Below are 26,779 nucleotides of genomic sequence, written 5' to 3' on the forward strand. Positions count from 1 at the left end.
AGACCAGCGAGTCCAGCCCTTAGACATGCCCCCAGTAGAGCCTCAGACATGCCCCCAACAGCTTTAATAATGAAAAATTACGAAATATCTTAGATTTCAGCAATGAAATTGACAGAGCAGTAGGCTGGATTAGAGAAGAATACCACATAAATTAAGACTGCAATTTGGCAAGTCTGCAGGAATGGATGACATACCTATGGAGATATGAAGGGGAGTGATTAGTACAAATATGGCCAAATTAATGAAGAAGCACATCAAGAGAATTTCAAGGAGCTGGAAAATAGGCCTGACAGCAGTCATAAAAGGAAGGGCAGAGACCCTCAGCTGCCAAGCTCCGAGATTAATATATATATATATATATATATATATATATATATATATATATATATATACACATATATATATATATATATATATTAAACAATAAGGTCTTTATGACTGCATTTGCAGACGGGCTAAAAAATTATCACAAATTATACAGAATGAACAATGTAGATTTATTCAAGGGAGGTATACATTTGATAACATTTTAACACTGACGACAGTGGGGGAAGTTAATAAGATAGTATCATAACTAATTATGGCTACCTTATATGCAGAAAAAGCATTTGACAGTGAGGAATGAACCTGGCTCTCTGAACTGTTAAAAGACCAGAACTTTCCACAAGACTGACTAAACTTGATACAATCATTATATGTAGGCTCAACAGTTCAGGAGAAGGCAATGGTGAGACTTTCAGAGGAATTTTCCTGATAAGGGGGACAAGACATGGTTGCCCTTTGTCTCCATTACTATTTGCTAAATACTTGGAACCTCTGTCAATAGAAGAAAAATTCAGGAATCAAGGGTTATAACTGAGAAAATGATGAACTAATGAAAAGTACAGTTTTGTACCTACCATAAATGTAGATGTTCGAGGATTCCATTGCTGCAGTCCTGACTATTGGGTATAGTCCGCGTCCAGTCGGCCCGAATACCAGAGTATAAGGCTGACGTCGGTCAGGGCGCATTAGACTGACGACAGTACGTCAGGGTACTAATGCGCATGACCGACGTCATATCCTCAGTCTTTTCTTGCCCCAGATGTCAGAAGACCCTAAAAAGACAAGTCCCAAAAACCTGCACCAAAACATGTACAATATATACAACAATATATACAAAAATGTAAGCATGTAAACTCACCTACACAACCACCCCTAAATACAGAGGGAAGGAGGGAGGTAAATTGGACTGCAGCAATGGAATCCTCGAACATCTACATTTATGGTAGGTACAAAACTGTACTATGTTCTTCGTCTTCCATTGCTGCAGTCCTGACTATTGGGTAGAATCCCAAAGCAGAGGTAAGGGAGGCTGGCAAATTATAAAGTAGTAGGAGCTGACAACATGCCTTGTAAAACAGCTGTGGCAAAACCAGCCCTAGACTTAGAGTAGATAGGAAGGTGATAATGCCTAGAGAAAGTATGCACTGAACTCCAAGTAGCTGCTTCCAGAATATCCTTAGTTGCCACCCCTTAGAAATGCTGTTGAAGTGGCAGTAGCCCTAGTGGAATGAGGCCTAATCCCAGCTGGAATCTCCTTGCCATGATGGGAATAACAAAATGCAATGCAAAAGCCAATCCACCTAGAAATAGTTTGTTTTGACACAGGCTTGCCCTGAGAACTCAAAGCAAAAGAAACAAACAACTGCTGAGACTGCCTAAAATCCTTAGTCCTGCTTAAATAATAACGCAATTGCCTGTGTACATCTAAAGTGTGCAAAATCTTTTCCCCTTTATTTTGAGGATCTGCAAAAAACATAGGCAAATGAATAGTTTGGTTTAAAGCCACACTAGAAACCACCTTAGGCATAAAAGAAGGATTAGTACGTAATGATACCCTATCTTTATGGAAAATCAAAAAGGGCTCTACTGCCATAAGGGCCTGCAACTCAGACACCCTTCTTGCAGAAGTAATAGCCAACAGAAAAGCAGTCTTCCATGACAAATATTTCAATTCAGCAGTAGCTGCAGGCTCAAAAGGTTGTAGAGTAAGTTTTTCCAACACAAAATTGAGATCCCAAGCAGGAGTAGGAGCTCTACGTGGGGGTCTTATATTCTTTGCCCCTCTAAGAAACTGCTTGAACAAAGGATGCGAAAACAAAGGTGGGTCACAATCATAGTGAGCTGAAATTGCTGCAGCATGAATCTTTATGGAAGAGAAGGACAAACCTTTGTCCAATAATTCAGTAAGATATTGAAGAGCCACACTCAAATTAGGCTCTGAAATCTCCAAATTCTTTGCTGTACTCCAAAATAAAAATCTCTTCCATTTTTCTGCGTACACTCTCCTAGTACTAGGTCTTCTAGCTTCCATAATCACATTTAAAACTTGTTGAGGAAGTTGAGACCTGCTGTGTTTCAACACAGAATATGCCAGGCTGTTAGATGAAGAGAGTGAAGCTTGACATTGAGCAGATGACCGTCCTTCTGAGATAACAGATGAGGAATCAGAGGTAAAGGCCATGGAGGCTTCTTTACCAGACTCCGTAGTAGTGGGTACCAGTGTTGCCGAGGCCAATCTGGAGCTATCAAAATCATCCTTGGCCTGTCTTGTCTGACCTTTAATAGTACCTTTGGAAGAAGAGGCAGAGGTGGAAAGGCATACACATGAAGGTTTTTCCAACTGAAAGACAGAGCATCCACTTTCCAAGCTGTGTGATGAAACCCCTTTGTGCAATACTTTGGCAGCTGGTGGTTTAGTGGAGAAGCGAACAGATCTATGTCTGGAGTTCCCCATGACACTGTCAATTTCTGAAATACATGAAGATCCAGTTTCCACTCGTGGGGATCCATGATTTGTCTGCTTAACACATCTGCTAAGGAGTTCTGTGCTCCTGGCAGAAACCTTGCCTGAAGAGTTAGTTGCAAGCTTAGCGCAGTCTCCCATAAAATCATTGCTTGCCTGCATAGAGGATAAGAATGTGTTCCCCTTGCTTGTTGATGTACCACATGACAGTTGTGTTGTCTGTTAGAATCAACACCTGCCCTGGAAGAAGTAACTCCTTGAAAGCCATTAATGCAAACTGGACTGCTAACATCTCCTTCATGTTGATATGTAGATGCTGTAGTCTGGCAGGCCACTTGTCTTGTATCCACTTTCCATTTAGATGAGCTCCCAAGCAATGTCCGAGGCATCTGTCGTTAAAATCTGACTTGCCTCTGGCCGGGTCACAGAGAGTCCCTTGTTTAGGTGACATTCCTGAGCCCACCACAAGAATTCTTTTGAAGGCAAGGTATTATTTGAATGACAGTGTCCAAATCCTGGCAGTGCTGTGTCCATACATTTTGAGATACCATTGTAGCTTCCTCATATGCAGTTTGGCATTGGGAAGCACCAGAATACAAGATGCCATGAACCCTAATGCTTGAAGGACTGTCCTTGCAGTCAGCACGGACTGATGAGATAGTTGATGGAAGTAAAGTGACAGACTCTTTTGTTTGTCCGGGGTTAAAAAGGCCATCTGGGCTGCTGTATTCAGTCTCACACCCAGAAAGCACATGTCTTGAGAGGGTACTAGACTGGACTTTATTTCGCTCACAGAATACCCTAGGCATCTTAGCACTGCTATAACATATTCCAGATGCTGTAGAAGGTCTTCCTTTTCTTGAGCCAGAATCAGGCAGTCGCCCAAGTAAGGATAGATTTGAATTCCTTGAAGCCTGAAGTAAGCTATCACTGGAGCCAGAACCTTTGTGAATACTCTAGATAAGCCAAAGGGCAATGCAGAGAACTGATAATGAGAATTTCCAGCTCGAAACCGCAGATACTTCCTGCAACTTAGCCTTATAGGCACATGAAGGTAAGCTTCCTTGAGATCTAAAGTTACCATCCAGTGATCTTTGCCCAGCAGAGGTAAAAGCTGTTGTAACGTCAACATCTTGAACTTGGGAATGTCCAAAAACGTGTTGAGGAGAGATAAATCCAAAATTGGTCTCCACGTGTTCCCCTTCTTTGGTACAAGGAACAGGCGAGAATAAAATCCTAGGCCCCTTTCTGATACAGGGACTGGCTGAATGGCCCCTATGTGAAGTAACTGTAAAACTTGCTTGTGAGCCTCTTTTCTTTGTTGAGGAGGAACGTCTGGCATGCCTTTGAAAGGGAGCATTGTATGGAAATAAAATCTGTAACCGTGGTGAATGATATCCAACACCCATTTGTCTTGAGTAATTAAATCCCAATTTTCTTTGAAAAGAGACAGTCTTCCTCCCAAAGGAGCTGCCAAACGTGAATCTGCTGGCAGCTGAAAAACAGGTCATTGGGTCTGTTTACGAAAGGACTGACCCCTGCCCTCACCAGAAGTCTGAGCAGGTGAACTCCTGTTCTAGGCCTAAAGAACCTTGAGCCCTGCCCCTACCACGCCTAGACCTACCCCTAGACTGAGAATCATAAGCAGGATATGTCCACCCCTTAGCAGGCCAATTTCTACTAAACTTGGTGGTTGCACCTGCAAAAAATCTTTAACAGTTTGCATAGACTTAGCTTTGTCCTCCATTTTCTTTAAAACTGCTTCCACAGGCGAACCAAACAACACATCAGACTGTAAAGGAGCATCCAAAATCCTTGTCTTAACATGCTCAGCTAAATTCTGATCCTTCAACCAGGCATGCCTGCGAAGAACAGAACTGGTAGCAGCCACCCTCGAGGAGGCCTGTACAGCATCAAAACCACATTGCAAAGAATGCTTACCCACTTGTTCAGACACATGAACCAAATCCAGCAACTCTTTACACTCAATACCTTCCGCCAAAGCATCCACCTTAGATTTCAATTGTGAAAGGAGATAATTCTGAAATTTTAGCATGTGAAACTGACAATTCAAAGCTCTCATGGCTAGAGTGGAAGAAGTATACACTTTCTTTCCCCACCTATCCAAAGCCCTTGCCTCTTTATCAGTGGGAACAGGATTTTTAACCACAGAAGCCTTTACACCCTTAGGCCCTTGAGAAATAGTTTCTGGGTCGGGCCTAGGACTCTTAAACAAATATTTATGAGCTGGCACCCTATAATACCTATCAGGCTTAACAGGAGCAGGAGGCAAAGAGTCAGGGTTCAGGGAAGCCTCTGCAAAACATCTTCCACCACATTCAACACAGGAGGAATAGCTAAAGGCCTATGCTGGGGTAAAACAAGAACTCCCTAAGCCTTTTCCTGGAGTCAGAGTAATCCTGGCCTTCCCATTTAAAGTGCTCCCTCATGGAATGCAAAGTCTCTGAAAATGAGAAATCCTCAGGTGGAGAAGCTGTAGGAGTGGAATCATCCACATCAGAATCAGAATAAGTAGGATACTCCTGCAAATCTTCCACAGAAGATTCTGAAGCCTCTGAACACTGTTCAAAACTATCAAACTCGGTTCCACCCTAGGCCTCTTATCAGGGGGCATAGAACCCCTAATCATAGTAATCAAATCTTCTGCCATTTTAAGCATATGTTTCTTAGGTACAGAACCCGAAATGCTAGGAGAAGCCCCCACTGAAGCTGAAGTAGGCCTACCTCTCAAAGAAGTTTTGGCAACAGAAGGAGAGGCCCTAACTACCTTGGGAAGAGAGGGAAGAACAGTCACCTGAGAAGCCCCTCAGCCTGGCCTACCTCCTGAGAAGGCACATCCTGTAAGAGTATAGTTTCTGCCTGGGACTCCATGGAAACTCCTGGCAAAACCTCCGCTCCACTGAGCCTTCTAAAGAACCGACGTCCGGGACTGCCGGTTCCTCAACCCTAGGCTTCACTGTTTTATCCTTGCGCTTCTTGAGGAAGCGGGCGCCGAGCATCCGACGGCATTTTATAATTGCAACGCTTCCCAAACACTAACCTGGCACAGTCTAACCTCCTCTTAATAGTGCTTGTTAAACCTAGCACAAGAGCGGCAACCAACAACGCCGTGCTCAGGCCCTAAACAAGGTATACACAAGGTATGATAATCCCTATGAGGTATCTGTTTCCCACAAGAAATACAGTTATTCACTTTTTCTGACATCCGGTAAAATACTGAGGCAAGAAAAACTAAAATGTTACTTAGCCAACTCTGTTTCGGTCTGAAACTGAAATATTTCAGAACCTGCACGAAACTGCTTCTGCATCGGACCATGCGGCAAAAAAGACAGAGGATATGACGTCGGTCATGCGCATTAGTACCCTGGCGTACTGGCGCCTGACCGATACTCTGGTATTGACTATACCCAATAGTCAGGACTGCAGCAATGGAAGACGAAGAACATCTTTTGTATAAGAACATAATATTAACCTTAACTCCTGAAAGGGGCCTAGGCAGACTTCTAGGTATTTTAACTAAATCTGGAAGAATATCACGTTATAAAATAAATGTAGGAAAAGCCATAATCAATATAAACAAAGAATGGCTGAAGGAAGGTTTCCCCACAAAAAGAGGTCATAACCAAACTAAAATACCTAGGTAGGTTGGATCACAAACATGCAAAGGATCTAAGCAAGAAACATACAAGAAGTCTTTATGGAATTAAAAAAAATTGCAAAGGTGGAGGAATCTAAACTTAGAATCAGAACAAAGAAAACGGGTATTAAACTGCCATTCTTTGCTTCGCATCTTACACTTAGGGCAGGTATTCTGGAGTCCTTCACGAGGAAACAAACTGACCCTGAAATGACAATGTCTTCAATATTAGAAACATTAAAGACAGTGTTTGAGAAGGTATTTAGCAAAAAAGGAACTTAAAAGTTGATGCACTGAAGTACTACTAAATGGGTAAAGAAGGGGCGATCAACCAGTTAATAGTATACACAGGAAATGGAGTAAAAAGAACTAAGTGATCAAGAAATTTTAAGCTGGGATGACATCATCAATTAACTTTAATGAAGGACCATGTCTGAAGTCTACAAAGCAATTTAACAAGAAAGATTAAGAGAACAAATTGGGCATAAGTAAGAAATGTTTCCAGTCTTAGTCTAATGGATATTGAAGGTTAGGTCAGGAACTGAATGGAAAGAGACAAACCTCTTGCCTAAATACTAAGCTGATTTAATGGGAAACTAGCAAATTAAAACAGAGTTGGGAATGTCAACTGAAGTACAGAAATAAATCCAGAACAGTGGGAAAAATATGTATGCTACCAGGAAAGGTATTAAAAAGACTTGAAAGTTCAGAACATTTGAATGGAAATGAATCCACAAGCATTTCTGTACTCCAGAGAAGCTTGCAAGGGCATTCCTAACAAAATAAATGTGTTGCAGGTGTGAAGATTAAGAGCCAAGGGCTTATTTTGTGGGTGTGTAACCACCTGGAGGATCTCAGGAAAGATCAAGGACATAGTATTGGGAATTACAGTAGTTTGCAGTTAAGAGAAGAGAATTATTTCCTGGGTGGTGGGGGATTTAGAGAAACCAGGACACCTAAAGGAAATGTCAATGACCAACACTGGCTACCAAAAAAAAATCAATATCTAGGAAAAGGAGAAATTAGCTAATCAAGAGATTATCCCGATAATGGGGCAACTAAGCTTATAGGATTAAAAAACATTTTATAAACGGATGGGTGCCATCAGAACAAGGTTAGAATTAATCAGAGTAAAAATATTAAAAATGATTACATGAGAAAAAGACCGCGAACTTGTAAATTCTTAAATTGAAATCAGACTGTATACAAATATATTTTTTGTGAAGAAATAAAAACTAAGCAATGTTAAAGAAACATGCTGGAATTCGGAGTAAGGCTGAACAGGTATCTGCGCTTTGGGAAATGGGAGGGAAAGTCACTGGCTGAACGGAACTGTATTTGTGAACTGTTTTTCATAATAGAGACTAAGGGCTAGACTCATTAATGCCTATGCTAAGTGCACACTAATTCAAAAACATCCCCCCATCACATTTTTCTGCTTTCTAGTCACTTAAAGATTAAACTGAGTGTACATGTAGTCTACACTTTGTGGTAATCTCTGTGAATCTACGAATCCCTGTCAATAGTTAAAACCGCAAGAAAATCAATAGGAAAACTAAAATTAGAAGGAAGGAGCGAGTTATGCCCGCGTTGTCTTGTTCACTCAGAACGGTGTACATATAGTGTACACTTAGTGTAGGTGTTAATGAATCTCAGGGTAAATGCTTGTCTACAAATGGACCTGGTGACACTAAACTGAGTTCAAATTATGTTATGAGACAATATTAATATTAATTAAAGGGCCAGTCACTGACAGAAGCTAAAAAGGCACCATGCATGTGGAATGATTAATAATGTAAATTAACTTTGACATGTGAAACAAAGTTTTAGCATTCTCAAAAAAAAAATTAAAGCTGGCAAACAGTGAAAGTCCACCTCAGCATACTGCTCAAATGCATTCCTACTTGCAATTTCAACAAACCACTGAAAAACTTAAAACTGCCTGGTGCACAGATGCAAGAACTTGCAGACACCTCTTCTGACCAGTAAATTCTGCTAACAGTTTTAAAACATTTAAGAAGCAGGGTCAAGGAATGCAATTTCTGGAAGTTTCAAACTAGAAAAGGAATTAAAAAGCCACACAGGTCTCCATTAATAAAGCTAGCTTTCACTATGACAGGATTTCAGATTCGTTGCTTCTGTCATCCACTCTTCCCTTCATTACAGCTTTCCCTTCCGCAATTGCCATGGTAGCTGTGTCACGGCTGACAGCACTCAACAGCAACTTCTCTTAAACTCCCATCAGTATGGGGCTCATAGTCTGAACAAACACACAAGTCTGCTAATGATCAGCGTTTCTGTACCTTGACATTTTCATGATTTTGAGAGTACTGCTAAGAATCCAAGGCTTACTGAAACACAGAAATGTGTCCTCTTCACCTTTCCTTTTCCTTTTATTTGAACATTTTTCAAGAGACATTTGTTTAATCTCAAATTCAATGTTACACTTCCAAGCCAGTAAATTAGCATTAAAACAAGCCATCAGAGCCATCCTGACAGACTGACATTTAGAATCCCTGCAGTCTGAAAATCCTGCAAATGCCTACAGTTAATGAGCTCTCACCAAACTATCATCACCACTTCAAGTGACTGTGGCACAATTTAAAAAAAAGGTATTAAAAACCTTGTACTTCTATTTTAGATTTACAATAATAAAACTGCTACAATCAATGACTGCAATAATGCAATCAAGACCCTGAAAAGAGAATGCTGGCCTACTAAGTTTATGCTGGTCAACAAAACGCACATACATGTTTAATTTCGCAATCATTAAATGTTTAAAAAATGGCTTAAGGAATCGTGGTCCATTCAAACAAAGGAGGCCTAAGTGCCCCAAAGACAAATGTCTCCATTTTTTTTGCACATCACTAACTACTAACAGAACACCACCAGAACAGTTTGATGAAGTAAATAAATAAAACATACAAACTAATGCCATTTGCCAAAGTGTCACCTGTGGTGCAGATGCCACTCTCATTAGTGGCACTGTAAGGATTACAGAATCATGCTTATAATCTCCTTCCAACTGCATGTTATAAAATCATGCAACATGACCGATTCAGTATGGATCATATGCCACAAATATCAAAGGCAAAGCTGACATGACAAATAGGTAGAGCAGATAAAAGTAGAGATGGCACAAAAAAACAGGCACTATTTGTATGTACATATTAGCATAATCAACTATATACATTCAAAGTTCACTCCCCTACTCCGAAAGGGTTTCAGCTATATCAGTCTAGCTTATTTATGAACATTATAAGAATCCAAGTATCGCTGGCAGGAAGCAAACAGCTGTGGCATCACATTTTAATTCTCACCAAGTTCACTCTACCACCACCAATACCCTTCTCCTGGTGAACAAAACTTGGAAACAAACGCAGGCACTCTCGGGTTAACATCTATTAGTTTAGTTTTGTCACATAACTGTTAACTGAACTCACTTATGAGATAATCGAGTTAGTAAACCAATCGTAAGTGACTCTTTTCAGGCACAATGATGCTCTGTCTGTAGCAAGCAAACTGCTACAGCAAAAAACATATGCATGGTAACAAGACTGTACAGTACACCCACAGTTTAAGCTGAAAAAAACACGTGGAATTTGCATATAGGCTGGTTTATACAAGTGTAATCAATAAATGAAATGTATTAACAAAGTATGCAAGAAATAACTAAGAGCCCTTTTCTCAAGCAAGTAGAAAATTAACCAGTTTAAAAATACAAAAAAATACTTTAATTTGTCAATGGGACAAGATGAAACTTTGTTCAGATGGGCAAAGCAGCTCCAAGTATGTCTCTATATCTGAGAAATCAGAAGCAAAGTTTAAAAAGAGGAAATGCTGGCATACAGGCTTAATATGTCAAGTGATGCTTATACCTGCATCATGTGGAAAGATCAAGGTTTGCTTCCCACACCAATCAGTTTTAAAAAGATGGAAGCAATACTGATGTGACATGAAGGAAAAAAAACAGACCTCCAATTCTAGGGAGACTCCTCGACGAACAGAAGAACTTAAAAGAAGCAGCCACCGAAGATTGGGAGATCAGTGCCCCAGCAAAAACAGATTGAAGCATGGGGCTCACCAGTTCTGCTGAGAATTTCAGAGGGAAGAGTTGGGGATTGGATCAGATGGGATTCTGGATCAGAGCACCACAAAGTTTTTGGGGCAGGACAACCAGCTTTCAAGGGATCCGGTGACCACTTCCTAAAATTTTCTAACCTTTTCTTTCTCTATCTTGATTGGTCTCTCTCACTTTCATAAACTTGGCTTTGTCAAATTTCTTGGCTGGAGAGAAGCCTTCTGTAGTTGACTGATCTGAACTCCCCACTTGGATGGGATGAAGGCCTTTCAGTACCAGTCTGTCCCTGTGTCCTTACAGAGCTCTAGGACCAAAGGAAGGCCACGCTTTGCAATCTGTGTCTAGGTGTGCTACCCCTCAGCAATAAACACACAAGCAGCATGTCCTGTGGCAGCATTTTGTGTCCACTTGCTGAACACTAATCCAGTGGCCTTGTCTGACATACTAACAATTATCCTGAAAACTACTAGTCAAGCAAAAAATACCTGTTAACAAGCACAGTCAACAGTAAAAAAAATAGTTTACAAAAAATATGACAGGAAAAAAAATTCCAAATTGAGAACAGTTATCCTAAAATGAAAGACTAGGAAGACAAGGAGAAACACCCTAACACTACAGGGAAAGGGATTTCTTTATGTGGAGAACAGAGCAAAAAGGGATAAAATAAGTGAAGAAACAAAACTAAAGCAGTACAAGCTAGAGATTTTAACAAAAAGCTACTCATCTCACTCTTCAGTCGGAGCCCTTGAAAACCACATCCTTCTGGATCAAACAGCAAATGAGATCTAAGGTACTCTGAGGGAACTGAGGGAATTATGGGTAGGGGAGGAGTCAGAGCCCTAGATCCAAGCTTCTGAAAAAGCGCAGAGGACGGATCCGGTCACATCCAATAACCCAAAGGTTGAATTAGATGAAAATGGAAAACAATGGGCACATGCATTTACCTTTGCAGTTAGTTCTGTTATAAAAGCAAACCTATTTCTTTCATCTTGTTTCAAATGTGAGCATAATTAGTTTTTGAAACAGTGACTTAGGTAACTAGTTATGCAAGGCCATTTGGGATTGGTTTTCATTATACATAAAAAGTTTAACCAAGAAAAATGTTCCAACAACTTCAACAACAAAAAATATCAGATCCCAGACTTTCCGCTCAAAAAAATCCTTAAATTTTAATTTTAAGTGCGTTAAAATAGCAATACACTTTTTGTCAAGACTGATGTCTTAACTTCCTCAGAAACTTTAAAACAATACCACAAACCACTATTTAAAGTGTAGCTACAACAATCAATCAATAATCCATTTAGTACCTTAAAGGCATATACTATAATTGTACATACTATTGGTTTTGCATTCTCTCCGGGGATTTTTCAATAACTTAATATACCCTCTTACAGGATTAAACTCACTTGGACTAGCAAAATTTCAACATTATCTTTCACACTATTAAAAAAACATAAGATGATAGAATAATATGTATATATTTTAAATATTCACTATTTAGTAGTGTACTAAATTAAAGTATGTATAAACAATAAATGAATAAAATAAAAAAATATAGAATACAAATCAAAAATAAAAACAAATACAAATCCCAGTATAGTTAACAGGACACTGACCTAATTACAATAAAAATATTTGTATATGTATTTAATATATTTGCTGCATAAATGTAATACAAAAATTAAAAATTAATCATTCAGTTCATTTAATCACATTAAATTACATTCTAATAGGATGCACATTTCTCCACTGACAGATGGAACCATAAGGGGATATTCAAACGCATAAAAATATATACGTTTATCTTTTTAAACATGTAGACGTATACATATATAAACATATAAACGTGCCACTCACAAAATTCATTATGCCCAGCTTTAACCCCATTAAGCGATGGATTTACTCCATCATCCCTATCTAAACCTTTTAACAACCAACCAGTTTTCAATAATATTGTTAGATATAGTATTAAATTATACTAGTTTTTACTAATTTTACTAACATTTACCTAACTAAATTTTTCAACCTAAGTATACACATAATGGAAGTCATTTCATTAATGCCTGGAAATTGACAGGCATTTACCCTGAGCTGCCATAGGAGTTCCTTCCTCTCCAACTTCAAAGACTCTGATCCACCCCTTTCATCTTTCTTCAATTGGTCAATGACTTTAAATTCATGGCCAACAGACTCACTTGCATGTCTAGCTAATGCATTCTCTAATTTGTTCCTACGAATACAATAAGTAAAATTAGTATATATTTTAATATATCCTAATATATCCTTAAAATGTCCTTTATTCTGAAATAACTAGAACAGCTTATATTTTTGAAGGGGGACTAGCCACCATGAGTCTGCTACACATCCCTTAATTATATATTCTACCTCCATTATTATACCATTAGTGTGTTCTAATGAAATTAGAATAAACAATTTTACTCATTTTCATGGAAAAGTGATATATTTTCTTTGATTTTATATGAAATAGCAAAAAAGTACATATTTTACTTGTTCTACCAGGAATGCACATAGCTTTAAAGGAAAATATACAACAGGAGTTCAGCTATCAGGACTGCCAACACACAAAAGCGGAACTATTCAGACAGTTTATCTGGAAATTTTCATAAGACTATGTTAAAGCAGTAGAGATCGATCGCTATTTGAAGTTATAGGTGAAATACAGGTCAGACTGGATTTGTAAACAGTGGCAAATGTGCAATTTTAATTTCTCTTCATAGTGAAATAAACAAAAGCTGACAAAAGCAAACTGGTGGGGTGATTTCAGGCCTAAAGGGTATGTACTCCTGGATAAAATTATCTTTCTATTCTCCTTATACAGTACGGCATAAAATAAAATTAAAAAATTCAAGATACAGCTGCTCTTTTGTCTTGAAAGTAGGAGCCCAGTCTAAGGATAATTATGCCAACACAGTACGTTGGGGGGGGGGGGGGGCAGAACCATTTTGGAGAAACTGGCTTTCATATACAAATAGGAAAATAGCCACAAATGTGATAAGGGGCACTCATTTGCAAAATCTGTCAATAATGGTTAACAACAGCAAAGCAGTAATGTACGCAAATCTTCTCAACACTAATCCATCATTAAATTCAGCTAAAACATTTGTGCTCAAGAAATCACAAAAACCTACCTGAGTCGCATGGTCTTTTGGTGGGCGTGGATAAGGAGACCCGAGTTGTAGTTGTGCAAGGTCCATCTGTAAATAAAAGAGGGAAAAAATAATTGTCATTATCCAAGTACATGAATAAGCTACAACAATGAAGACAATTATTTGCAGCAGTGTTATTGGGACAGGGAATGAGCACTATTTAATCTGACCAGTTAAGATGCATATGAATCTGCTTGGGGATTAACTAGTCAATCTCGGCTTCCTTTCAGTTTAAGTGCCCAAGCTGAAGAACGCATCTATGATACTTAGATAAGGGAGTAAAACTGGAGAATAATAAAAGTGAAAATTTGGAGAATACTAAAGCAGAAAATTGAACACTCCTCATCCATTACAATTTTTTTTTAACACTGGAGGTTTACTATCTCACTGCAATGGGCAGTTTTTTACTACAAGGGATTTAAACTGACCAGAAGGCTCTCCATACAATGCTTTCAACTTTAACTTAACTTGTATGTGTCAGAAAACTGCTTCAGCATGTGACAAGTGGTGGATACATGAAGAGGAAATGCGGAAGCAACCCTGCATCGGAAAAGCAATATCATTATTAAAAACACTACTAATGATTACAAGTCTGTCTCCCATAATAAAACTACTTCTCAGACTACCCTACACCACCAGGTAAAGATCAAATTTAAACCCAAAATCAGAACTGTGTGCATGGCATCTGCTCTGCAAATCTAAACACACACATTCAAAAATGTAGGTGCACTTTCCCGTTGATGAATTAAAAAGTTTCTACCCAAAGAAGCAACTCAGGTGGAGACTGCTGTACTTCAGTGAAATACACAGACGTAACTGTTTACCAGTTTTTTCCTCACAAAAAAAAAAAACTTTTATTTCAACATAAAATGGATAAAAGCTATTGGTTGTAGAATCCATACAAACCTTGAACCTCTGTTCCTATCCAGCTGCCTTATCCTGACCCATAATTCCACTCACTGCAGCACAGCACAGTACTGTTATGCAAACTAATAGAATGACTTGCCAAAGGAAGTGGATATGTTATCCCAAGTAGGTTCACAGCTTATTGTTAAGCAGGTGGTCTGAACCACCACATACCGCTTAAACGTGCACTCTGGAAATGCTGATGGTAGGTAAACTTACCTTCTTCCTAAGGGGCACACTGCTTATGTGAACCTATTCAATCAAGATTTAACTTGAAGGATGCTTCACCATTAACTATACAAAGGAAGTTTATTACACAGAATATTTTAGGTAATGAACCTATACCTCCAAGAAGCCCTATTTATGTTACGAAATGACATGAGTGAGTTGAGTTTTGGAGTGAGTAGGTGTTCCTAAAATTACTATTATTTCTGGGAAGGAGATCAAATCAAACAGGGTTGTTCACAGCTTGAAAGGCAAGATAAAGATCTTAAAAGTGAAATACTTTTAACCTATTTTTGATTATTCTGGTAAGGAAACACAAGTCTTTCAAGCCAGAATGTGTGTTTGAAAAAAAGAAATATCAATTGGAGCATTATATTCAGTGATCAGGCAAATAATGGAGGAATACAGGGGTACTAAACTTTCTGGAACTCGAGAGAATATACCTCTGATAATTAACTGAACAATGTGAAAAGATTTTTTTTTCACTGTGACTGATGTCTGATGACCAAAGGACATTTTACCGTCATTTAAAGTATCTAAAGCTCTAAATGAATTGAACTTGGGACATGGTTTGCGATATTCAGTGGAAATGCTTGTTTTCTTGCATTAAGTTTAAGGTCATAGTTGAAACACTGGCTACCAAGCATTTCTTGGAGAATACCAAAGTGTGGGGGAATTGATAATGGCACCCAGCCATAAACTTCATCTGCCTTATCAGGTACACTAAGTGCTAGGCAGTCAGTCTACACAGCATTACAAACTTAGCCAATAAGCTAAAATTCAAAAGTTGCCTCTAGCATCAAAATAGGGCACACAAAACAGATCAAGAAAGAAATTCAGACAAGCCCATATAATTACCAACTCCACCATAGGAGTTTAACTCTGAATTTCACACCATGCTTAGAGCAGACACATATTGACTTACCTATACAGGTGGCTGAGATGGCTGTAAAAATCATAGGGGAATGTGGTAGCTTTAAAGATCTAGTCAGTTCTGAAATTAAGGTCTGCAGACAGGCACAGAAGATTAGGTTAAGATTAGTCACTTGAAAGCAACTGAATATGCAGGCAATCTGGTACAAAGGTATCAGTTTGGTGGTCAGATTTTTAGCAAGACTGGGATATTAGTAGGTGTACAGGTAAGGACAAGGCCAAATATACTTTACTCTTTTCTGGGAACTCGGACAATTTGTTCCAGGGGAGTTAATACTACCAAAACCTAGAAAACTCTGGATATATTAATTGTTAGTTGTGTAAAGCACCCAAATGACAGCTGAATAAGAATTACGGTATTGGGACTGAGAGACATGGAATCCAACTTTTCAAGGTACATACTATGCTCCCCTGCAGGGCATCAAAAAGAATCTATAGCTGGAAATGATGTAGTAATTGACTAACAAATGAGACCAAAATCAAGCAGCACAGACTGAATCTAGAAGTATCCTACAGGAATTCATACATGAACAGACAAAAACAGATACTTCAATGACAGCTCCAAACTGTCTGACAGAAAGGCAAGTACTGCACCCAGTTACAAATTTACATATCAAAACACTGAAACCAGTTTCTTTCATAAAAACACAAGAATTGGCTCCGCCACATAGGGATCCCTAAAAGCCCACATGACACTAGAGCATAAGGGCGTTTGGAGGTGGGACCACATAGGAAGTGGATGGGCCATAGCCAAAGGCCTCAAGAAATACACTCCTCCAGAAAAGGGGCCTCTGTGGTCCATCCCCCATGCTATTTCAATAATTCCAATGACTTGCCAAAACAGGAGTAATCGTGCACAGATCTGGGGGAGATCATCACAGAGACTGGTATCCTCAGCAAGGGATTCATCAGGGGAATCCAAGTGCTTCCTATTGCACTTGCTCTTACTGTCTCTCCCCCTGACTGGACACCCAGAAAAAATGTTTGTGTTGGTGGGGGGGCGCTGAATGCAGGGAAAGGAGCTAATGGTGCTGAAACTTGCCTATCTGAGCAGCATCAAAAACTGAAGCAGAAACCAGATGAACAGACCTGGCACTCATCGGATCTGAGAGAAGCACTAGTATCCTAATGCCAATCTGACCATCTTCAAGGCTGAGATCAGAGCCCAACTAATGAGTGGCGAAGCTCCCAGAGGCATGGATGATTCGAAAATCTGAAGCGTTGACCCCAACCTCAAAGCTCTAACCCCAAGCTCTTGGCTCAGACAACCCCAAGGAGTTGAGTATGCAAAAAAGGAGTCAGCAAGCTGAAGTAAAGCTGTCTGAGCAAACATGGGAAATGACAGCACAGACAGATCCGTAAACCCCAAAGATGAAGGGATCAGGGGAGGAAACCAGTGGTAGGAGCTGAAACCTCAGGCCATGGGGACAAGGAGCCTGGGAGGACTTGTATAGGTGTATCTGGGCCTGAAAAAAAGACTGCATTAGCTGTTCCAAGTTGGACGGTTTAGTGCTCCCAAATGAACTGGCAGACCAGGCAAAAACTGCCTCTCACTGCAACTTGGATGCCTTCTTTCCTTCTTGGAATAATATGATCCAAGGAACGGATCTGAACAGAGGAAGGTTGGATCCATGGTGGGAAAGGGGATGATTCTGGGAAGAATTCTGCCAGAGTGAGAAAGAGGTGTGCAACTTGCCACTGAAACTGAACAGTCCACCTCTACGAAGAGACTGGGGATGCTGAGGGTGCAAGACTTGAACATTTCTGGCACTGCCAGTACAGGTGATGGGGACCAAACAGGCACAGCAGGACCTGATGGTGTTAGACCCAAAGGAGCCAAAGGTCAGTGAACCTTCAGTTCCAGCTGACTCTCAGTAGACAATTGGACTTCAGGCCCTCGTCCTGGGACTGCTCTTTTTACCTATTCTCATACTTCTTACTGGGAGTAGGGGAAGATGAAGTATGAAGTGTCTGAAGGTGGAAGGATCACTTGCAACACTAATTTGGCATGACGTTCGTTAACTGCTTGGGACTGAAAAGCTACAGAGGTTGAACAGCCAGTCTCTACATGGACACTTCCTAGACAATACACAAGCTAAAGTGTGCATCTTGTACAGGCAATTTGTGTCCTCTGTCTGTACGTTTTATATATATTTAGTGTGTGTGCGTGTTTGTACCTCACAGTATGAAAATACTAAGGGTGGGAATGCTAAGCCAGGAAAAAAATTCCTTAGCACCAACTCTAACTTACCAACTTAACACCTACAATGAAACTAACACAAGCTAAACTTGAGTAAAGGAGTTAAACCCAAAAAACAGGTTGTTACTAACACACAAAAGGGCACAAAAGCACAGCTTGAAAGATCATGATCCACTCTTGTTGGAGGCAAATGAGATCACAGAAGAAAAGACAGCAGGCTATTATTGGTACAGGAGGCAAAGCTCTTGTGGTGATGACTTTGAAAAGGATTGAGTCAAATATAACTCCTCACATGTTCAAAACAGATGGAAAGAATGATAGATCCACAGATTTGCTTCAGAAAGAGGGTTCCAACTTTTGAACAAGTATGGTATTGCCCGTTAATATATTTATAAAACAATTTCTCATTAGGTAATGATGACAAACACTCTTCATACTTTAACTTAGCTATGAGCAAAGTCAATCTTATTTCTTTGGCTGCTTAGTTATAAATTCATTTAAAAGTCAGAATCCTAAGCCTTCTATATATCGTACATTTACACCATTTTTCTATTAGCCAAGCCATTAAGCCTAGTATTCCATCATGGTGGCAAGGCATTTTTGTTGCTCATATTTATCCAAGAAATGCACTCTTGGCAAGGAACTTGTGCATAAACTCTCATGAAACCTTTAGTGCACAGCCTGGACCAAAACATTGTTTATTCCATTTTTTTTTAACTCATTAATTTTCACTTGACCTTAGCTATAGAGCCCAGTTTTAGACTGACACAGTTTGCGACAAAGTATAACAAAATATAAGGCAAGGCTTCCAAGATGGCTGCCCACTGACAGCTTAATGTCAGCTCTCCCAGTGTGAAAAAAGAAAAGTACAGTTGTGTACACTTACCATAAATGTAGATGTTCGAGTGTATTCACTGTTGCAGTCATTACATTTGGGTAATCTGCTGGCAGGTTGCCCTCAGTCGGCTTGAATTCCAAAGTCTTGGGTCCTGCGTCGGTTGCCGTCTCCTCTTCCATGACGTCAGGTCGTCAGGGGTATAAAACATGCAGCCAATGCCATTTTCTTTAGTTTTTCTTGCCCCCGATGTCAGGTGCCCCCAAAAAGGTAGCAAATATATATATATATATATATATATATATATATATATATATATATATCTATACACAGATATATACATATATACATGCATCAATATAAACTTTACCTTCATCTACAAGCAAATACACCACATAGGTTGCAGAAGATAGAGAAGGAAAGAAACTCCAGAATGACAGGGGGATGGCGGGAGGGTAAGCTGGACTGCAACAGTGAATACACTCGAACATCTACATTTATGGTAAGTGTACACAACTGTACTATGTTTCACTGTTGCAGTCATTACATTTGGGTAGAATCCCAAAGCTATGGTTGGGAGGCTGGAGCTACACAGCATTAGGAGCGGCTACAAGGCCCTGCAGAACTGCAGTGGCAAAGCCTGCCCTGGATTTAGAGTAGAGGCAAATGATAATGCTTTGTAAAGGTGTGAACAGAACTCAAAGTAGCAACCTCTACAATGTCTTTGGTTGGTACTCCCCTTAGAAAGGCTGCTGAGGTAGCTCCAGCTCTGGTGGAATGAGACCTAATGCCCTTGGGCACAGGTTTACCATGGTGTAAGTAGCAGAAACGGATGGAGTGGCTTATCCACTTTGAAATTGTCTGCTTTGAAACAGCCTTGCCTTCTGATCCTGCAGCATATGTCAATAGTAATTGCTCAGTTTTTCTTAGAGCTTTAATCCTGCTCAAGTAGAAACTTAGCTGTCTGTGTACGTCCAAGGAATGCAGAATTCTCTCCCCCTTGTTCTGTGGATTTGGATAAAAGGTTGGCGGATGAATTGCTTGGTTAAGAGCCACACTGGAAACCACCTTAGGCATAAAGGTAGGATTTGTCCTCAGAGATACCCTGTCTGGGTAAAATATAATAAAAGGCTCTACAGCCATGAGGGCCGGTAGCTCTGAAACTCTTCTTGCTGAAGTAACTGCTAACAGCAGAGCCGTTTTCCATAAGAACTTTATATCAGTGGTAGCAGCTGGTTCAAATGGAGGCAGGGTGAGCTTTTCAAACACATAATTGAGGTCAGGCAATGGCGATCTTCTAGGAGGCCTTAAATTTTTGGCTCCTCTAAGATACTGTTTTAGTAAACGATGAGGAAAGATTGGTGGCTCTGTATTGTAATGAGCCGAAATGGCAGAGGCATGGATTTTAATTGATGAGAAAGATAGGCCTTTGTCAAGCATCTCAGTTAAGTATTGCAATATCTGAGGAATATTTGGTTCTGCTGTATCAGCTCTTTGTGCTTGATTCCAAGCAAAGAATCTCTTCCATTTGTCAGCGTAAGATTTTCTAGTACCAGGCCTTCTGGCTTCCAAAATGACATCCATCACAGCTTTACTGAGAGGTGTTGTTTGTATGACTACCTGATCAGCCATGCTGCCAGGTTCAGAGTCTGTAGTTGGTTGTGCAGGATCAGATTGTTTTGCTGGGACAGTAGTTGTGGTCTTTGAGGCAAGGTCCAAGCTAGGTATTGAGACAAGTTCCTTAGGATTGGGTACCAGTATTGGCGGGGCCAGTCCGGGGAAATTAGTATCATCTTTGGTTTCTCTTGTCTGACTTTTAGGAGGACTTTGGGGAGAAGATGCAGAGGACGAAGCTGATAGGTTTTTCCAACTGAAGGATAGGGCGTCCACTTTCCATGCTTGTCTGTGATAAGTCCTTGTGCAGAATCTTTTCAATTGATAATTTTGAGGAGAGGCAAATAGATCTATGTCTGGGCTCCCCCATTTCTCTGTTATCATGCTGAAGACTTGTGGATTTAGTTTCCACTCGTGAGGATCCATAAGGTTTCTGCTTAAATTGTCTGCCAGTGTTTTGTTTTCCTAGCAGGAATTGAGCTTGCAGATGTATTTGGAAGGTCAAATCTGTGTCCCACAATGCCATGGCTAATCTAAGGGGGTATGAATGTGTGCCCCCTTGCTTGTTTATATACCACATGACTGTGGTGTTGCCCGTCTTTATCAGTAGTTGTCCTGGATGAAGTAAGTCCTTGAAGGCTGTTAGGGCATTTTGAACAGCTAGCATCTCTTTCTGGTTCATATGTAGATGCATTTTTTTTGGTGACCATATGCCCTGAATGCATCTTCCTGCCATGTGGGCCCCCCAGGCATAGTCTGATGCGTCTGTTATGGTTTGGCTAGCAGGGGGTAGAGTGAATGGCCATCCCATGTTTTGGTGACATGCCTTTTCCCACCATAGAAACTCCTGTTGCAGGCAGGGAATGAGAGGAGTCATTGTTTCCAGACTGTGAGAATGTTGACTCCATAAACTTTTTAGGTACCATTGAAGTTTCCTCATATGCAGTCTTGCATATGGAATCAGTAGGATGCAGGATGCCATGAAGCCCAGAGCCTGCAGAATTTGTCTTGCAGATAACTGGGTTTTTGTTGCCATCAGTTTGAAGTAAGTAGTCAGTTGCCTTTGCTTGTCTGGCGTGAGGTAAGCCATCTGGGCAGTTATATTCAAGCTTGCACCCAGGAATGTTATCTTTTGAGAGGGTACCATTTGTGATTTCTTTTTGTTTATTGTGAACCCTAGGCATGTTAGAAGCCTTTTTACAAACGCCAGGTGTCGAAGAAGAGTGTCCTTGTTCTCTGCTTGAATGAGACAGTCGTCCAAGTAAGGATATATTTGCATACTTCTATGTCTGCAAAATACAATTACTGGTGCCAGGCACTTTGTAAAGACCCTGGACGCAGTAGATAAGCCAAAGGGCAGTGGAGAGAATTGTTTATGCATTACGCCAGCCTTGAATCTGAGGTATCTTCTGCAGGATTGTCTTACTGGGACATGCAGGTATGCCTCTCTTAGGTCTTAAGTCACCAGCCAAGCATTGTCAGCATATTGAATTTTGGAATGTCCAGGTATGTGTTCAAAATTGATAAATCCAGTATTGTCCGCCAGGCCTTGTCCTTTCTAGGTACCAAGAAGAGTCTTGAGTAAAAACCTTGTCCTTTTTCCTGTTGTGGTACTGTCTGAATGCCCCCCATGTCCACGAGGGACATAACCTGTTCCTGTGCCTCTGTCCATTGATTTTCTGGCAGATCTGGCCAACCATTTGCCATTGGCAGAGTGTGGAAATGGAATCTGTATCCCTGTGATACGAAGTTTAGTACCCACTTGTCCTGGGTTATTAACTGCCAATTTTGAGCAAAAGGTGCGCATTTTCCCCCTATGGGTGCTGCCAGAAGATAAGTGCTTGGTGTAGGCAGAGGGAAGTCATTGGGATTGCTTTCTGTAGGTATGCGCTTTATCTCCTCCAGATTTAGAGGTGGAAGCGCCCCATTGTTTTGACCTGTATGAATCTTGCACCTGGTATCTGGAACCCTTAGGGCATCTGGATTTGCCCCTTTGATCTCTGTCTGACACAGGAAAGGACCAATTTTTTGTAGGCCAGTGTCTACTGAATCTTGGTGGCTGCACTTGTAAGAAGTCTAACAGTTTGCATAGACTTAGCTTTGTCTTCCATTTTCTTTAAAACCTCTTCTGCCTTAAAACCAAACAGAGAACCATGCTGTAAAGGTGCATCTAGCAATTTAGCTTTAACATGATCAGGCAAAATTTGTTCCTTTAACCAGGCATGCCTCCTAATCACAGATCCAGTAACTGTGGCCCTGCAGGAGGCCTCTAAGGAATCAAAACCACATTGCAAAGTATGCTTTCCAACTTGTTCAGCTGCATGCAATAATTCCTGCAATTCTTTATTTTCTGCACATTCTGAAATCAACAATTTTCTGTTTTAGCAATCTCATAACATGTTGCTGGTACTTAAGCATATGAAATTGACAATTTAAGGCCCTGATTGCCAAGGTTGCAGATGTATAAACCTTTTTTCCCCACCTGTCCAGTGCCCTTGAACCCCTGTCAGAGGGGGTAGGATTTTTTTGCTGTTGAGGCCTTAACTCCCCTTGGGACCCTGTGAAATAGTTTCAGGATCAGCAGCAGGGTTTCTAAATAAACATTTATGTGAATCAGGGACCGTGTAATATCAGTCAGGCTTACTGGGAGCTGGAGGTAAGGAGTCAGGGGTCAAGCTTGACTCCGAAAACACATCATCCACAATGTCTAAAACAGGGGGAAAAGCTAAAGGCCTGTGCTGAGGGAGAAGGAAATCCCAGAGTCTCTTTTTTGATACTGACTCTCCCATTGAAAATGCTCCCTCAAAGTATGCAAGGTTTCTCCAAATGAATAATCCTCAGGAGGAGATGCAGATGGAATAGACTCCTCAGCATCAGAATCCTCATAGGGAGGTATAGATAATTCCTAATCAGAAGAGGAATCAGAAGAAATAGAAACATGATCTGAAGATTCATAATCAGTGTCTTGCCTAGACCTCTTATCAGGAGGGGGATGGGTACCCCTGATCAAGGTAATAAGGTCTTCAGCCATTTTGATCATCTGTTTTTTAGGCATAGAGGCCTGTGCACGTGACTCATGCGTCTTTTTTTTTAGTTTTAGAAGTTGCTTTTGTCTTTGGTTTTGCAGCTGTCGGTTTGATATACAAATGCTGAGGTCTGAATACACCCTCAGAAACCAGTGCCTGCTCAGCGGCTCTGGACCCATCCGAGGGAGATGCATCCGTCGGTCCAATACCCTGAGTATCTTGCGGCATGCCAGACTCCACATGGGTGTTGGTAGAGGCCTGCGACTCAAAGGTAGCAGGTATCAGGGGCTGAGAAAGTACCTCACTGAGTACTGGCGACTGGCTTAGGAGAAGCTTAGTCTGTTTTGGATCTCGACTGCCTTTCTCTGTCCTTTTCTTTGCGTTTTTTATATACTCTGGTAGTCGGACTGCTATCCGATGACATTTCTGGGTAGTTAAATCTGTTTCTAAAATACTTTGATGCAAAAATATACAGACGCTTAATAGTGTGTTGGTTAAATCTAGCACAAAACCGACAGCCAGGCACATTGTGATCAGGGCCTAGGCAAGGAATACAGTATAAAAGGAATACAGTATAAATGGAAATCCTTATGAGGTATTTGCTTCCCACAAGTAATACAATTAACTTTTTCTGACATCGGTAAAAAGCAAGAAAAAAGTTTCCCCAATGGGGTACTTAGCTTTAGTGAAGACTTCGGTTCTGAAACTCAAACTCGAATATTTCAGTAGTCGGCCGACCAGCACTTGCGAAATGCTTCTGCTTTGGGCACCGCGGGCCACGAAAGACTAAAGAAAATGGTGTTGGCTGCATGGTTTATACCCCTGACGACCTGACGTCATGAAAGAGGAGACAGGAACCGACACAGGACCAAAGACTTTGGAATTCAGGCCGACTGAGGGCAACCTGCCAGCAGATTACCCAAATGTAATGACTGCAACAGTGAAACACGAAGTACATTAGAGATAAGGGCCAGTAAACTCTGCCAGTTTTAGAAAATTCAGTTAGTGGCTACCAAGCCTGTATTACAGCAAAGAAGAAACTTGGAGCGCCTGACAAAAAAACTAGAAAAGGTGAAGACACTAACTGGGAAGAATCCCACAGATGTTCAGCAACACACAATTCAAGCTCCAGCTTTGGTACAGGTTATGGCTTCCAGAAATCTAGAGAAAAATCAAATGTGCTTAGAACTAAATAAAATAAAACACTGGAGTACATCAACTCAACCAACAAAAGACTGGAAAAAAATGGAAGAAACTTTAAACAGTTATTCAGATGACCTGGCAAGACTGCAAAAAATCAGAAGGAAACACCTGTTAAGTATGAAACTGCACAAGAAGAGTTTTTAAAAAAATGGTAGAGAGATCAGAGCACATAGGGAAAACCTGAGATTTTCTGCTGTACTAGAGAAACGGGAAGGAAAAGACGGTTACTTTTATGAAAGCAGATATAAGCAACTGGACTGGTATTCCACAGCAGGATTTGTTAATTGAAAGTACACTGTGCATGCTCCAAACCTGGCCGAGAGAAAGTAACCAAGATTTGTATTAGTAAAAATGCAATCATAGCAGAAAGAGATTATTCTGACAAATCTGTGGCAGAAGGGCAAAGTATTAAAATTGGAGACAGTAGAGTGTTTGTGGAAAATCATTTTTCACTATACACCAGGTAGAAGAGAAGCAAATTAAAGTTATTCCAGCAATCAGAGAATGTTTAGAGGAAGGTGTGAGATTCAAGCTGCTGCATCCAGTTGTCTTCAGAATATTTTTTTTTCTTGGAGGATCAGTCATCTTTTAATGGAGGGACAGGCTGAGGAAGAAATACAAAAGTTTGCCCAACAAGAATCGAGCCATCAAACAATCCATTTCTCATCTGGAATTCCATTTGTGAAATAAGACTTTGCAAGAAAAAGTAAAAGACTGGACTTTTGTTGACTCTTAAACCTGAGGGGGGTGACCACTGTGTCATTACAGTTTGGAAGGACACTAAAAGGAGAGGGGGAAAGTAACCAAGTAAAACAGTTAACAGTGTTTGTATAAAAGACTTCATGATGAAAACTGCATGTTATGTAGAAAAAAGTTGTGTACTCACCATAACGTTCCATCTCAGTAGTTAAACTTCATTTGTCTTCAACCTGTGGGTATTCAGATCTTGATCGGATCCGAGACGGCCGCATCACCAGCTTCTGATCAGAACTCCAAGCTCCTCCCCTACCCATAATGCCCCCCCAACTCATTCTTCCCTCAGATTGAGCTTGCTCAGTTAATCTAGAACAAACATAAGCAGGAGAGCCATGAGTGTGCACCTCTCACAAATATCAAAGTAGGACAACCGTGGTAAGGAGGGAGGGATGGTTGCAGACAAAATGAAGTACAACTACTCAGATGGAACGTTATGGTGAGTACATAACTTCTTTATCTGAAGTGTTTACTTCATTTGATCTTCAACCTGTGGGACAGAGTCCCCAGGTACCTTTATCTGGGTGGCCCTCATGGAAGGATGCTTTGCCCCTGGATACCAAGTCCAGTTTGTAATATGAAATAAAGGCATGAGATGAGGACCAAATAGCTGCAGAACAAATGTCATCCAGCGACACCCTAGACTAGAAAGCCGCTGAAGTTGCCACAGATGTAGTGGACTGGGCTTTAGTCAGGCCCGGCAGGGAGATGCCTTTGTCAGAGTATGCCCGTAGAATGCACTGGGAAATCCATCACGCAATGGTAACTTTGGAAACTGGTTTGCCTAAAAAGGGTCTAGAATAGGAGACAAACAGTTGATCTGATTTCTGGAAGGGTTTTGTCCTGTGCAGGTAAAACCTCAATTGCCTATGTACATCCAACAAATGTAACTTGTATTCACCTCTATTTTGGAAGTTTGGAAAGAAAACAGGCAGATTGATGATTTGATTAATAATGTTCTCAGAAGCCACTTTAGGAAGGACAGATTCGCATGCAGGGAAACACTGTCCTTATGAAAAATCATACAAAGGACTTTAATGGATAAGGCTTGAAGTTCCAATATCCTTCTGGCCGAAGTAATGGCCACCAAAAAGGCAGTTTTCCAAGAAAGGAACTGCAAGTCTACTGACGCTGCTGGTTCAAAGGGAGGAGAAACTAGGGCTTGCAGGACAAAGGTGAGGTCCCAAGGCAGAGTTGGATCTTTCGCTGATGGTTGTAACATAAAAATTCCCTTAAGGAAGGTCTTACAGAGCCTAGAGGAAGCTAAGGAAGCCATGTTTTCACCCACATGGAAGTTAGAAATGGCAGCCAGTTGCACTCTAACAGTAGAACTCGCACCCTGCTGAAAAATGCCAGACAAAAATTCCAGAATGGCTGGAACTGGAGCTGA

The 26,779-nt window shown here is 40.6% G+C and overlaps 1 protein-coding gene across 1 annotated transcript in view; it reads right to left on the bottom strand.

Moving 5' to 3' along the window:
- ZFAND3 (zinc finger AN1-type containing 3) overlaps positions 1–26,779 on the bottom strand; it is a 1,811,752-nt gene that overhangs the window by 505,329 nt on the left and 1,279,644 nt on the right. The window contains exon 4 of the mRNA XM_044060318.1: positions 13,677–13,742. Coding sequence (XP_043916253.1) covers positions 13,677–13,742 — 66 coding nt within the window. The remainder of the gene's footprint in view (positions 1–13,676; positions 13,743–26,779) is intronic.

Source organism: Protopterus annectens, chromosome 1.part0 (assembly GCF_019279795.1).
Source record: "Protopterus annectens isolate FY-2018-M chromosome 1.part0, PAN1.0, whole genome shotgun sequence".
Lineage (NCBI taxonomy): Eukaryota > Metazoa > Chordata > Ceratodontiformes > Protopteridae > Protopterus > Protopterus annectens.